This window comes from Nicotiana tomentosiformis, chromosome 8, assembly GCF_000390325.3.
Source record: "Nicotiana tomentosiformis chromosome 8, ASM39032v3, whole genome shotgun sequence".
Classification (NCBI taxonomy): domain Eukaryota; kingdom Viridiplantae; phylum Streptophyta; class Magnoliopsida; order Solanales; family Solanaceae; genus Nicotiana; species Nicotiana tomentosiformis.
In genome coordinates this window covers 5,026,302-5,040,891 of record NC_090819.1, presented here as the reverse complement: position 1 = coordinate 5,040,891, position 14,590 = coordinate 5,026,302, and the positions used below count along the sequence as shown (strand labels likewise).

Here is a 14,590-nt window from a genome sequence, read left to right as displayed (position 1 = left end):
TTTGCTGTTAGAGAGGGCTTATGGGGTTAGATTAGAAGAACACAACCTTCCATAATAAGCGTCGAAATGCTTCCGGACGATCCGATACTCAACCCGAACATACGCCCAAGTCCGAAATCGTCATACGAACCTGTTGGAACCTTCAAATCCCGATTCCGAGGTCATTTACTCAAAAGGCAAACCTTAGTCATTTCCTCCAACTTAAAGCTTCCGAGATTAGAATTTTCTTTCTAAATCAACTACGAACTTTCCGAAATTCAATTCCGACCACACCTACAAGTCATAATATCTGAAGTGAAGCTACTCAAGGCCTCAAACTGCCAAATGACGCGCTAGGACTCAAAACGATCGGTCGGGTCGTTACAAGAGGGGTCAGGAGTGAACGCTGATGCATTAGCAGGTGTAATAGTTGTTTCTACCATGATGAACGACACAGACATATACAAGAAAAATACGAGCCAAACTATTGAGCAGAAAAATTACACATGCAATCAACAAGCAACCAGAGATGATGCTCTCGGTCCTCAGAGATATATGAAGATATGAAGGAAATGTTACCAGCCTTTTCGTAACCGGAAAAGGTACGGCCCTCAATTAAACGACAACGAAACAACAGACAAAACCCTAGATTTCGTCGTAAACTTGGTGATTCTCCAAAAATCTTCAAACAAAAGTAATTCGAGTAGAATGCAACAGAAAAATTCTAAGATGTAAGAGAACAGCCCACTGGGAAGATGAAAACCCCCAAAATAGCGAGAAAAAAATCATTAAAAAAATCAGAAATGCGAGAAACTCCGCGAACATTATAACTCCGGCGGAACTCGACGAAATTACAACCGATCGAACGAGAAAGAGAAACTAGCAGATACTCTGCTCTGATACCATGAGAAAACTACATGAATCCAATCAATTTTGTGTGAATTTGTGATTAGGTGTTCTAGTTGGGGAAAACCGAAGAGAGAGAAGAAATTCATTTCATTGAAAAGAAAAGAATCCGAAAATCTGTCTATCTAGAGAGTTCTATTCCTTTTATATACATTGGACCAAATACCCGAAAAATAAAAGACTATCCTAGCCCAAAATACAAAATAACATAAATTGCTAAGTTGATCCAGTTGGGCCATCTTCCGTCATTTCTGTTTGGACCTTGTGTGTATCAACAATGATTCCAACAGTTCTTGTTATGATTATCAAGTGTCATGATTCAAATTAACAGTGAAATCATGCATGGAAAAGAATTAACAATAAAATCCACTCTATAAAATAATTTAATCTACGAATAACATTACTGTATAGTAAAGGTTGTTGGTTTAATATTAAATAATTTTAAATTTTTATTTGATATTAGAGAGTTTCAAATAATTGTTCCAACATAAGGTGACCACGTCTGCAGTCGAATACACGTGAGAAAACATGAAAAAGAAGTTGGTATGATGGTATCGCGCCTCTGGACTGGCGCGAATGATGAAATCTATGTGTTGTTGAATCATTTTTTGTTTTTGAAGAATAGTTGGCGACACTGATGTTAGTATTTAATATTCTGATTTTTTGTTGTTGAGATTTTTCATCTCCATTGATTAATCAAAAAATAGTTTTTGCGGTCAAAGTCAATATCAAAGAAAATCTGATTTTCTAATAACCATGTTTGCTTTACTTTTCAAAAAATAAGAGAATAAAATGAGAGAGTAAAAAGCAATTGAAATTCAGTATTCAATAAATGAGAGAAAGAAAACTTATTGATGAACGATGTTTTCTCCAAGAATTGTGAACAAGAATCTTCAATCAAATAGAGATATATAGTAAAAGACTGATTGCATATATTCGTTATCGTACAAAATAAGGTAAGCACATTTATATAAGGATACAAAGATGTAACAGTTTCACCTCACTTAATTACTACCCGTTACTACCATTAACTGCATTAATTGCCCATTACTGAAATTACTCGTAACCGTTATGGTAATAATAGGTGATGGCGCGTAATCAGGGGTAATGCTGACTCTCTTTCCATGTTCGTAATTGTTCATGAATCTTCTCTTTTTTATGGTATCCATGTATCTCGTGCCTATATTTCTTCTTTCCTAGTTGTCAGATAGAATTTCTTCTTCTATAAATCCTGTAGGTATTTTAACCGTGCCTCGTCATTCTTCTTTATTAACATGATACAAATGCCATTTGTCACCATATCATTAATCCACATATCATGCCTAATTTTCCACCAATACATCCATATATGCATTGATTCAGGCTTTTAAGAATCTTATGGATAGGACATGGAAAAAACCATTGATGAACTCGATGTTATATTTCACAACCCTAACTAGTTTGACGCAATTCTAGGGAGCAGCTAGAGGAATTACAGAAAGTAAGCTAAAAAGAAGAGGAGAAAATTAGGAATTTCATTTCTTGAGCTCCAATTGAGCTGACAAGGAGAAGACTAAATTGAAAATGAGAAACTACACACACACACACATACACACACACACACACATACACACACACACACATATATATATATATATATATATATATATATATATATATATATATATATAAAAGCACGAAATTCCTTCAGCGAAATATCGTTTGGCTTTTTGACAAAATTGGAAATCTACTGAGACTTGATTATTAAATATTTTCTTATTTTAATTATGTACCTAAAATTTAGGATTTTATGATCAATTAAAATTACTTTAAATAAATTATTAAAAAACTAATTATTTGGAATATTAGTACTATACCGTATTATAAAGTAATTTCCATACAGCAATTAGCAAGTGACATCCTAAAGGTACTCCAGTTATAATCGTGAGAAAAAATTGCACGGGGCGCCTTATTTGGTTGCCCTCATTTAACATATACCCACTTTTTAAAAAAGTTTTAACTTGTACCCACTTTTTAAACAACTTCGGGCCTCTTTCTCCTCCTCCTTCTCCTTCGTTTTTCTGAATGTTGAAGCTTGAGAAATTGTTATGCGTTCTAGTCTGATGATTCATATATATCTGCTTGTCCCATTATGTTCAGTTTGGTCTTATTCACAATAATTTAACCTCTTAGATATTTTAGCTTTACATGCACATTGGTTTTTGGTTCTAATTTATCATTAGTAACTTGTTTTCATATCGAAAATATTTTTCATTCTTTAATCTTTGAAATGAACAGCATCAATTGTTGCTAATCATGATCTATTAAATTCATTGTTGTTTAGAACTTCAGCTCTAAGAATGCTGAAGTTCAGCAAATATAAACAAAAACTTCAGCTCCTAGAATGCTGAAGTTCAGCAATTACAAAACAAACATCACCTCCTAGAATGCTGAAGTTCAGCAATTACAAAACAAAAATTCCAGCTCCTGGAATGTTGAAGTTCAGCAATTACAAAACAAAAATTTCAGCCAAAACACGCTGTAGTTTTATTGAACTGAAGTTTGCCATTGCAATGTGAACTGAAGTTTGTGTGATTGCCTTTGCAAGTCAGGCCAAATTTCAGGCAAAAATATCTGAAGTTTTGCTACACTTCAGGCAAAACATTCTGAAGTTCAAACTTCAGACATAGATTTTTGCTACTTTAGGCCCGCATGTCTGAAGTTACACGAAAAATGGATACGCTTGCAATTATTTTTGCAAAGCGGGTATAAGTTAAAAGGTGACCCAAAAACTGGGTATAGATGCAAATGCCCTGTAATTTTTCGAACAACAATTTTACTTCACTTAATATTTCCAATAAATTATGTTAATATAATTATAAGTCTTCCATCTCAAGATACTAAAAAGCTCTTAAATTGACCCTATCTTTCCTCCGGGGTGCAAATCAATTGCAAGAGGAAAAGACGAAAACGTAAAGTAAATTATATAGTAATCAAACTCAGGTATCATGCTTATTTTCGGATTGTTAGTTGTTTGAAGATTTTTAGGTTGCTAATGTTAAAAATATTACTTGCTATTGCCAACTAAGTGATTTTCTTTTTAAAGAAAATGCTAATAAAATACTTTTCAATAGTGTCGTCATAAAGTTCCGTAGTTTATCTCGGAACTTTTAATGATTTGTCTATAAAGGATGGCGTGCGAACTTAAATCAACCCATAACGAAAGTTCAAATAATAAGGTATAGAGGATTTTCGTAGAGCATAAATTTATCTTTACTGAGTTAGATAAATAAGGTCAAATGTTCATCCTTTTCGGAGTTTAATTTTGTTTTTAAATATTTAATAATTTTAATACTTTTTGTGAATAATATCTTTGTAATTTTTATAAAATTTATATTCATAGTACGAGATACACGCACAACGTACGTACTCTAAAACTAGTATATATAAAAGCATCGTAATATTGATTGACGAAAATATCCTTAAAATGTTAAACTTTTTTTATGTTTTTTTTCAAAGGACAAGTTATAATGTTAATACCTCTTCCTAATATGGCTTTACATGAAATTCTAAAACCAATCAAATTCCAACTTTTATGATATAATACCCTACTTATTGAAGTTCTAACTTCTTATCCAATAACCGATCATTATCTTCATTTAGGTACGAGAAGCACCTAAATGAAGAGCAAACAAGGAACAAAAAGGGGAAAAGAATCAAATAGCAGGCCTCATACGAGCTTTCTATAGGTTAATTAATGTTTTTCATCGCATATATACATATGCTCTCTCAAAAATTTATTCCATGTATTTACTCAATGAATAATAAACTAGCGTGTATTCTGGCTTTAGTTATATTATCAACAATAGTTTAGTTCTTTTAAGAAAAAAGAAAAAAAGATGTCAAACAAGATATTTGAATAAATTTTAGTAACGTTGCTTCTATTGTTCTTTAATAGTCGGTTAATTGAGTTTGTTACGTTACACTATGAGTTAAAGTTCTAACATTTTATTTGCAATTGAGTTTATCACGGTCATGCTTGATAACTGGTTTGGTTAATCTACTTGGTTGTGTTTAATGAATTAAAATTTAATTACTTATACAAAGTCACCAACTTTCTCAAACCAATCCCGGCATATACTTTAGTTTACTACTAGTATTAGTACCCACGCGATGCGCGGACAAATCGTGTCAAATTACAATGTAGGTTATTTGAATCATGTGCAAGTAGCCTTAAAATATAAACCTCTCAGATAAAAATTATATAACATGAGAATTTAATTATGAAGCAGAATATGAAATTATTGTTCAAATCTCGTAGTACACAACCCATTTTTTTAATATTTGTAGTAACCTAACCCCTTGATTTTAGTACTTGCATTTCGCTTCGCTGTCAATATTAAAGAATATTGGGATTGTAAGCTTGTGTAGCTTAAAGAGAGTGAATGAGAAATGGAGGAAAAATAAAATATTTGAGTTTTTCTCCTTGGCAAAGGGACATTGTCCCATATTGGAGGAAGAAAAGGTTTTTGATGGGTATATATATAATTGCTCTTCTTCTAGCTCTTAAATAGTTAAGAAGAAGGCAAGCCTCGCGCCGCCATTGTCGTCGTCGCTCGCTCGGCTTCGGCTTCTTTCCCGGATTATTTTAAATCCATTTTCCCGCAATATTTCAAACAACCTGTTCCAACAACCATGGTTGTTTCTGAAAGGTTGCAAACCTTTTCAGAAACAATGCCAGCAACTCTATAAATAGAGTTTGAATCCCAGAATCTTTCCTTACGAAATTTTCTGATCTTCTTCTTCTTCTTCTTCACGAATTTTCCAGTGTGTTTTACAGCCTTCGAGCGGTTCACTGTTCACCAGCGTTTTGGTACCAACACTCCGGTGAGTTAAATCGTTCTATCCTAGGAGGATATATTCAAGCACCTCGGGTACTTGAGGGGAATAATTTTCTTAAGGACACTGTGTATTCAGTGGGCTTGATTTATTCTTATACTATTTTTTCAGAATTTATTTCGTTAAACAAGTATTACTAACTTTCTGTTTTGTTTATATATTTCAAAAATTTTAATTGTTTATTACAGCAATACAGATTTATAATAAAGAATACTAAACATGTCATATTGTGATCTGTCTTGTTTGAGCATATTAGATCATATTATTTTAACAAAAATCCTACTATCACTTTATTTTTATCTGAAAGTCAAATATGTCTTATTCATCACATCACTTTTACGTAAATTCTTTTTTCTTTTTGTTCTTTTCTTATAGTTATTGTATTATTTATTATTTAATATTATTATACTATCATATAACTTTTTATTAGCTTAATAATTAAATTAATGTCTTGCTTATTATCCTTTTAATAGTATTTAATAAATATAAATGTTTTATTCTTGAAATTTGGTATATTTTTATGCTTGTATCCTCTTATTCAGAATATTTTAATTATTTAAATTTTCAGTAATATTTTTAAATATAATTTATTTTTTTTTTTATTTTTTTTAAAAATTAATTTAAAGTATAAGTATCCTCACATTACCTCTATTTTCTTTATACATTCTCTTCCCTACTATAAATTTTAATTGGTTTTTATATTAATCTTTTACCTAGAACAAAAATAATATCTTATTTTACTTTAAATTATAACTTTTAATTAGTCTAAAATATTAATACATAAGTTATTTTGATTATCATGTTCCAAACGTATTGAGTTCTCTTATAATTAATTTTGTATTAGATGCAGTTAAATTTTCTTTCTTTTTAGCTATAATATACAATTTAATTTTTAATTTTTGTTAGTAAAATTACCAATATTAGAAATTTATTTTGTATTTTTAAAATTTTTATTTAATCATAAAAAAATATTTTCTTAATTTTTGAATACATTATATCTAGATATTGTAGTAATATTTTTGCTGTCATTTTATTTCTTTACGTAATATTTTCAAAAACAAAAAAAAATCTCATCTCAAATTCAAATAATTCTTATCATTCTATTTTCTAAATTGGACCGTATTTTCAAATAATTATGCTATGCTTTCAAACTTAAACTAACTGCACTCAATTCAGATATTAATCATAGAAAAATATTTTCTTAATTATTGGAACATATTATATCTAAATGTTGTAGTAATATTTTCACTGTCATTTTATTTCTTTGTATAAATTTTCTCTCTTTTAGTTTTAAGATACAAATTTAATTTTTAATTTTTATTAGTAAAATTACCTATATTAGAAATTTATTTTGTATTTTTAAAATGTTTTTTTTTTCATAAATAAGACTTTAGTTTCGTAGTATTATCCATAATTTGAGTATTCTCATGATAGTTTGAAGAACTTTCTAATATTAAATTCAAATAGTCTTTTCCTTTCATTTCTAATAGTAATTTTTTAATAATTTAACATAATTTGCTATTTTTTTAATCTAATATATAGTCCTATTATGTTTTATGTGGCTTTTCATTAACTTGTAACTTTATTGAATATGATTATCAACGACTTTTCTTTAATAAAATATAGATAAATATATAACTTTTTAATTATAAAATAAATATTTATTTTTATTTTAAAAATATTGCTCGAAAATTTTAAATTATTTAAAATTTAATAATATTTTTAAATATAGATATATAGATTAGATTTGCCTAAGATCTATTTAGATTATGCATAAGATTCATTAAATTACTTTCACTAATTATATTTTCATTTATAATTTATAGTTATTAATGTTGTCCTAAAATTGCCAAGTGGCTTCATTTTAGCTTGCCACTTGACTTAACCACAATGCATACTACCCTCCTTTTAATATAGTATAGATTAGCTAATAGAGAAGGAACGATGAAATAACGAATACATATTTAGCTAAGAAATTAAGTGAAAAGAGCTCCTAAAAGGAAATGTGTATGTAGTGAAGAACAAATTCGAACAAGAATCTCAAACATCTAGTTGGTAGCGGTTATTTGAGCATTATCGGATCTATTTCATAACATATTTGACTGCTTTTGAATATTTGATTCTTTTTTCATATAGTGGCTTATGCAAAATATCCATGATATAATGAATGTACACTTTCTTTACAAGTAGTTTGAGCCCCTCTCCACCACTCAAATCAACACTCAATTAAATACGTTGGACTTTTATATACCTCAAAATAATCCCATAAGGGTTCATATTCTTAGAAGTTGCTATACAATAGACATTCAAGTCACTCTAATCACCTTTTAATAATCTGAAAACTATATTATGCGTAGCCGTATCTCATTTTATTTGATTTTATTTTTGTTATTAATATTACATGTACTTGCAAATTTGTTGTCTTGAGATACAACTTATTTAATTATTTCAATGGGATACTACGTACAAGTGTACGCACATACAGATTAGCGTAAACCAAAAATCACCATTTTGTCTAACGATAAAAAAGAAATGTAAATAACCAACTAGTAATTAAAAACTATTGTGGTTTATTTTATATGTTTCGAAGTAAGAGTTGCTAATGTCACTATATGTTGAAATGATAAGTTGACACTTAGGTAACCCCTATATCTGTGAAGCATGAGCAGTATTTGGTAACAGTCTGCTAGAATAGCTAGTACATATTAGACAGTTAATGGTAGTTAATTAAATAGCTGAGTTGGTTGTATATACACATGTGTATAGTGCAATAGCTTAGAGAATTGTATTTTCATTTCTTAACTTCAGTTGAATAAAGCTTCCAGAAAATTCTCTCTCTAAACCTCTTTCCTTTCGATCTGTCAACCAAGCTCAATTCTCACCTAACAATGGTGAAATTTAACATGATATCAGAGCCGGAGTGAACCAATCGGAGCTAGAGTTTCATTTTCTAATTTGGTAACTGAAAGGTGCCGCTGCAATTTCTCAAATCGATCTTCGTCTTCTGAAATTTTCTGATTCTGAGAAACTTTTTCGATGGCGAACTTAGATATCGATAATCCTTGACATCCTTTGTATCTTCAACCGTCTGATGCTCTAGGGAATGTGATAATCTCGGTTCGATTGACAAGAACTAAAAATTATTCTGTATGGAGCAGAGCAATGAAGATTGCATTGCGAGCCAAGCGCAAATTAGAGTTTATCAATGGTACCTGCACTAAAGCACAATTTACTGCTGATTTGGGCGAGGAATGGGAACGTGTTAATGCCATTGTTCTCACTTAGATTATGAACACCGTATCGCCATTGGTGAATGGGATAGTCTATGCTAATAACGCTCATGAGGTGTGGACAGATCTTCAAGATCGTTTCGACAAAATCAACGGATCGAGAATTTACAATCTCCATCGAGAAATACCCACAATTTCTCAAGGTACTTCTAATGTCTCTGCCTATCATTCGAGACTCAAACTGTTATGGGATGAATATAGTGCTCTTATTCCTTCTCTTCCTATAACACCTGAGACGAGAGATTCCATAGATCATTCAGAACAACAGAAGTTGTTTCAATTCTTAATGGGCTTAAATAAAAGCTATAACGCCATAAGAAGTCAAATTATACTCATGTCTCCATCACCTAGTGTGAGTCGTGCCTATGCTATGCTAATACATGAGGAGAGTCAGAGGACAGTTTGTACATCTGGAGCATCCATGAATGAGACAAATGAATCTACTGCATTGATGAGTTCTAGGGACAATTCACAGAAATTCAAGAGGCACAACAATACGTATTGTGAGTACTGTAAGAATAAAGGTCACACAAAGGATGTTTGCTATAAGCTGGTTGTAACGATCCGGCCGGTCGTTTTGAGTATTATAATCCCGTTCCCCCATTTACTGCTTAATTTATACTTTATAGTTATTTTATGACTTAACGGGTTAGTTGGTTCGGGTCAGGAAGGAATTCGGAATGAAATGAGACACTTAGTCTCACAATTGAAAATTTAAGTAAGAAAAGTTGATCGGATGTGGACCTATGTATAAAAGACCTCGAATTTAAATTTTGATGATTTCAACAGCTCCGTATGGTAATTTTGGACTTAGGAGCATGTCCGAAAAATTATTTGGAGGTCCGTAATGGAATTAGAATTGAAATGCCGAAAGTTTAATTTTTGAGAAGTTTGACCGGGGGGTTGACTTTTTGATATCGGGGTCGGAATCTAATTCTGAAAATTAGAATACATCTGTTATGTCATTTATGACTTGTGTACAAAATTTGAGATCAATCGGACGTGATTTGATAGGTTCCGGAGTCATTTGTAGAAATTAGAAATTTCAAAGTTCATTAGGCTTAAATTGGGGTGTAATTCATGACCTTAGCATTGTTTGAGGTGATTTGAGGGTCCGACTAAGTTCGTATGATGATTTAGGACTTGTTGGTATATTTGGTTGAGGCCCCGAGGGGCTAGGGTGAGTTTTGTATGGTTAACGGATAAAAATAAATTGGACTTGAACAGATGCTGGAATTTTCTGATATCTGATGTTGTTTTTCTTTCTACGCGATAGGCGTGAATATGTCTGCGATCGCGTAGGCTTAGTTGGTCAGTGGAAATTTTTGTTCTACGCGACCGCGTAGGAATATCTGCCATCACGTAGGGTTTATTTGAGGCAGTGATATTTTGTTCTTCGCGATCGCGTGAAGCGTGACGCGATCGCGTGAAGCGTGACGCGATCGCGTAGCTATGTGAGTTTGTTATTCGCGAACGCGTGAAGAAGGTCGCGTTCGCGTAGAGGAAATGGGGCAAAAATGAAAATCACGCATTTGTGCTTCGCAATTGCGTGGTTAGGTCCGCGATCGCGTAGGTCTATGATGTTGTGCATCACGAACACGTGGGAAAGTCCGCGATCGCGTAGAGTTAAATCTGGGCGATGGAAAATTCTTCTTCGCGATCGCGTGGGAATGTTCGCGATTGCATAGGGCAAATTTCTGGGCAGAGAGTTTAAGTTCTAAAAATGGGACTCAGTTTTTGACGGATTGGAGCTCGGGAAGAGGCGATTTTCGGGAGTTTTTCAAGAAAAACAACGGGGTAAGTATTCTTAACTCAATATTGGTTAAATTACCCGAATTCATAATTTTTTTAATCATTTAATTAGTGAATTAAGTTGGGAAAGTTTGAAAATTCTCTTGGTCTAAATTGAAGATTTGAGGGTCGAGTTGGGGCCGGATTTTGATAAAATTGGTATGGTTAGACTCGTGATTGAATGGGCTTCCGAATTTTGTAAATTTTGTCGAGTTCCGAGACGTGGGCCCTACGGGCAATTTTTGAGCTAAATTTCGGATTTTTATGAAAAATTAGCATTTTCTTATGGAATTAATTCCAATGACTTTTTTTTGACTGAAATGAATTATTTATGGCTAGATTCGAGGCGTTTGAAGGCCAATTCACGAGGAAAGGACATTGCAGAATAAGAATTTCACGGCTTGAGGTAAGTAACAGTTTTAAATCTGGTCCTGAGGGTGTGAAACCCAGAAATTTTGTGTCATGTGATTATTTTGGAGGTGACGCACATGCTAGGTGACAGGCGTGTGGGCGTACACCGAGGGGATTGTGAATTGGACCGTCCCGTGAAAACTGTATAGTTGAATAATTTATTGTTAGCGATATGCTCTCTATGTGTTGAAGAAATTTGACTGTGAATCATGCTTAGGCTATGCTATAGTACTGTTGGGACCCGCAGAGGTTGCGTACTTGTTGAATTATTTGCTAATTGTTGTCTTGTACTCAGTCATGATTTTTCTTGCATATTATACCTCAGTCTTTCTGGATATTTATTGTTACACTATGTTATCTTTGTTTGGGCTGATCTTTGTGAATTTTGAGATCCCGAGATACTAGAGAAGTTGAGGACTGAGTAAGGCCGAGGGCCTGTCGGTGAGGTAAGGATATTATGGCACGTGAGTTATCCATGCAGGATATATAATAATACGTGAGTTGTCCGTGCAGATTATGGTGTTTGGGCTGAGGAGCCCCTCCGGAGTATGTACACCCCTTATGAGCGCGGGTACCCATTGAGTGTGAGTGCTAAGGGCTGAGAGCTGAGTGGTTGAGTTGTTGTGACGAGTGAAGTGATTGTTGCCCTGAGAGGCTGTACTTGCTTTTCATTTGTTGTTGCACTTAGTTACTAATTGTTATTGTTGTGAAATCCTTTGAAAGATTTTATATCCGAATTACATGAACTTGAACTGTATAAATTGATTTGACTTAAATCGCTGGATTTGAAAGTATATCTATTCTCTGTTGGAATTACTGAAAATGAACTATAACTGTGTAGCTCGTCACTATCTTCAATTCCTTATTTATTATTGTTACTTGCTATGTTGGTTGTACTCATACTACACCTTGTACTTCGTGTGCAGATCCAGGTGCTTCTGGACATAGCGGGTGTTGATTTTCTCGCACAGTTGATTTTTCAGAGATTCAGAGGTAGCTGCCGTGTTTCGCACACATTGTCTCTCCTTCACTATCTCCTTGTTTACTGTATTTGGTCTTAGACTATTATAGACCATTTTCTTTTGACTTGTATCCATATTAGATGCTCGTGTACTTAGTCACACTAGGTTTTGGGAGTGTTGTATCGAAATTTGCTAGATTTTTGGTATTGTATTAAATATTATGTTTTTCAAACTTAAAGAAAATCGTGGGTTATTGATGTTGTCGTCTTGCCTAGTATTGAGATAGGCACTATCATGACAAGTTAGGATTTTGGGTCGTGATAAATTGGTATCATAGCCTAGGTTACATAGGTCTCACGAGTCATGAGCAGGTTTAGTAGAGTCTTGCAGATAGGTACGGAGACGTCTGTACTTTTCTTCGAGAGGCTGCAGAACCCTTAGGAAAATTTTTCTTTCTTGTATTCTGTTGTGCGAATTTGTTGATTTCAGAAACTAAATTTCTGTTAATCTATTCTCTCACAAATGGTGAGGACACATACTACCGGATTGGACGGTCAGCCACTAGTTAGGGTAGCGAAAGGCGGGGCCGGTGGTAGAGGCCGGGGTCGAGATGTATCTCGTACCACAGTTGGACCAGCACCTATAGTACCACCAGTTGCTCCACCGCAGGAGAAGATTCCAGATATAGCTGAGCCGACAGGATCAGATCAGGCACCTGCTGTGCCCATCGAGATTCCAGGCCTTCAGGAGACTTTGGCCCAGATATTGGCAGCTTGCACTGGTCTGGCTCAGGCGGTTTCGGCTCAGGACGCACCTGCCACTTATCATGCTGGGGGAGGTAGTCATACCCCTGTTACCCATACTCCAGTCCAGGTAGTACAGGGACTTCAGATACCGGGGGCACTACCAGCCCAGCCGGCTGCAGCTGCTCAGGCCCCAGTAGTTTATGTTATGGCAGATGATGAGCAGAGGAGACTTGAGATATTTGAGAGGCTTCGACCTCCATCTTTTAGCGGTGCGGAGTCAGAGGATGCTTAGGGTTTTCTGGATAAGTGTCAACGGATGCTTCGGACATCGGGTATTCTAGAGACCAGTGGGGTCTTATTCACTACTTTTCAGTTTTTTGGGGCTGCCTTCAGATGGTGGGAGGCTTACGAGAGGTGTAGGCCGGTTGGTGCAGCACCCCTTACCTGGCAGCAATTCTCCGGTCTATTCCTGGAGAAGTTCGTGCCTCAGTCCCGCAGAGAGGAGCTGCGCAGGCAGTTTGAGCAGATTCGTCAGGGTGATATGCCGTGACACAATATGAGATGAGATTTTCAGAATTGGCCCGTCATGCTATCTGGTTGATTCCCACAGACAGGGAAAGGATCAGGAGGTTCATAGATGGCCTCACTTTTCAGCTGCGATTACTCATGACTAGAGAGAGAGTGTCTGGTGCTACTTTCGACGAGGTTGTCGACATTGCTCGTCAGATTGAGATGGTTCGCAGCCAGGAGAGGGTTGAGAGGGAGGCTAAGAGGCCTCGTGGTTCAGGTGATTTCAGCAGTGTCCCTTCAGGGGGTCAGTTTTACCGCGGTAGGGGTCGTTCTTACAGACACGTTCAGACGGGTCGTCCAGCTTATCGCGGTGCATCAGCTAGCCACGGTTCTTACAGTGCTCACTCATGCCAGTCTTCATTCAGTGCACTACTAGCATATAGTTGTCATCATGCCTCGTCAGCTCAGACTTCTACAGGTAATTCTTTGGGTTATCAGGAACATCAGTTCCGTTAGAGGAGGGGTTGTTTCGAGTGCGGAGAATTGGGTCATTTCAAGAGAGATTGTCCTAGGCTGTTGAGTAGGGCTCTGTAGTATAGTTCTCGACCAACGACACCAGCACCAGCAGTTACACCACCCGCCCAACCAGCTCGGGGTGGGGGTCAGGCCCGATTCTATGCTTTTCCTGCTAGGCCAGATGTTGTTTCCACAGATGCAGTGATCACAGGTATTGTGCCACAGGGAGGCTTCTATATTATTTGACCCTGGTTCCACTTATTCATATGTATCATCGTATTTTGCTCATTATCTGGATATGCCCTGTGAGTCCTTAGTTTCACCTGTTTGTGTATCTACACCGGTGGGCGATATTATTACTGTGGACCGCGTGTGTCGGTCGTGTGTGGTAAGTATTGGGGAACTGGAGACTAGAGTTGATCTTTTATTACTCGGTATGGTTGATTTTGATGTAATCCTGGGTATGGATTGGTTGTCTCCATGTCATGCTATTTTGGACTATCACGTAAAAATTGTGACGTTGACAATGCCGGGGTCGCCAAAGGTTGGATGGAGAGGTTCTCTAGATTTTGTTCCTAGCAGGGTAATTTCTTATTTGAAG

At 35.1% G+C, this 14,590-nt stretch overlaps 1 protein-coding gene across 1 annotated transcript; it reads left to right on the top strand.

Moving 5' to 3' along the window:
* The first annotated feature begins 9,051 nt into the window (after positions 1-9,051).
* On the top strand, positions 9,052-12,724 carry LOC138897010 (uncharacterized). The gene is made up of 2 exons (XM_070182961.1): positions 9,052-9,606; positions 12,707-12,724. The coding sequence occupies exons 1-2, from the start codon at positions 9,052-9,054 to the stop codon at positions 12,722-12,724; spliced, it is 573 nt and encodes a 190-aa protein (XP_070039062.1).
* Positions 12,725-14,590: the final 1,866 nt, after the last annotated feature.

Coding starts and splice junctions, on each gene's coding strand:
- LOC138897010 (XM_070182961.1), top strand. CDS start 9,052: ATGAACACCGTATCGCCATTGGTGAATGGGATAGTCTATGCTAATAAC.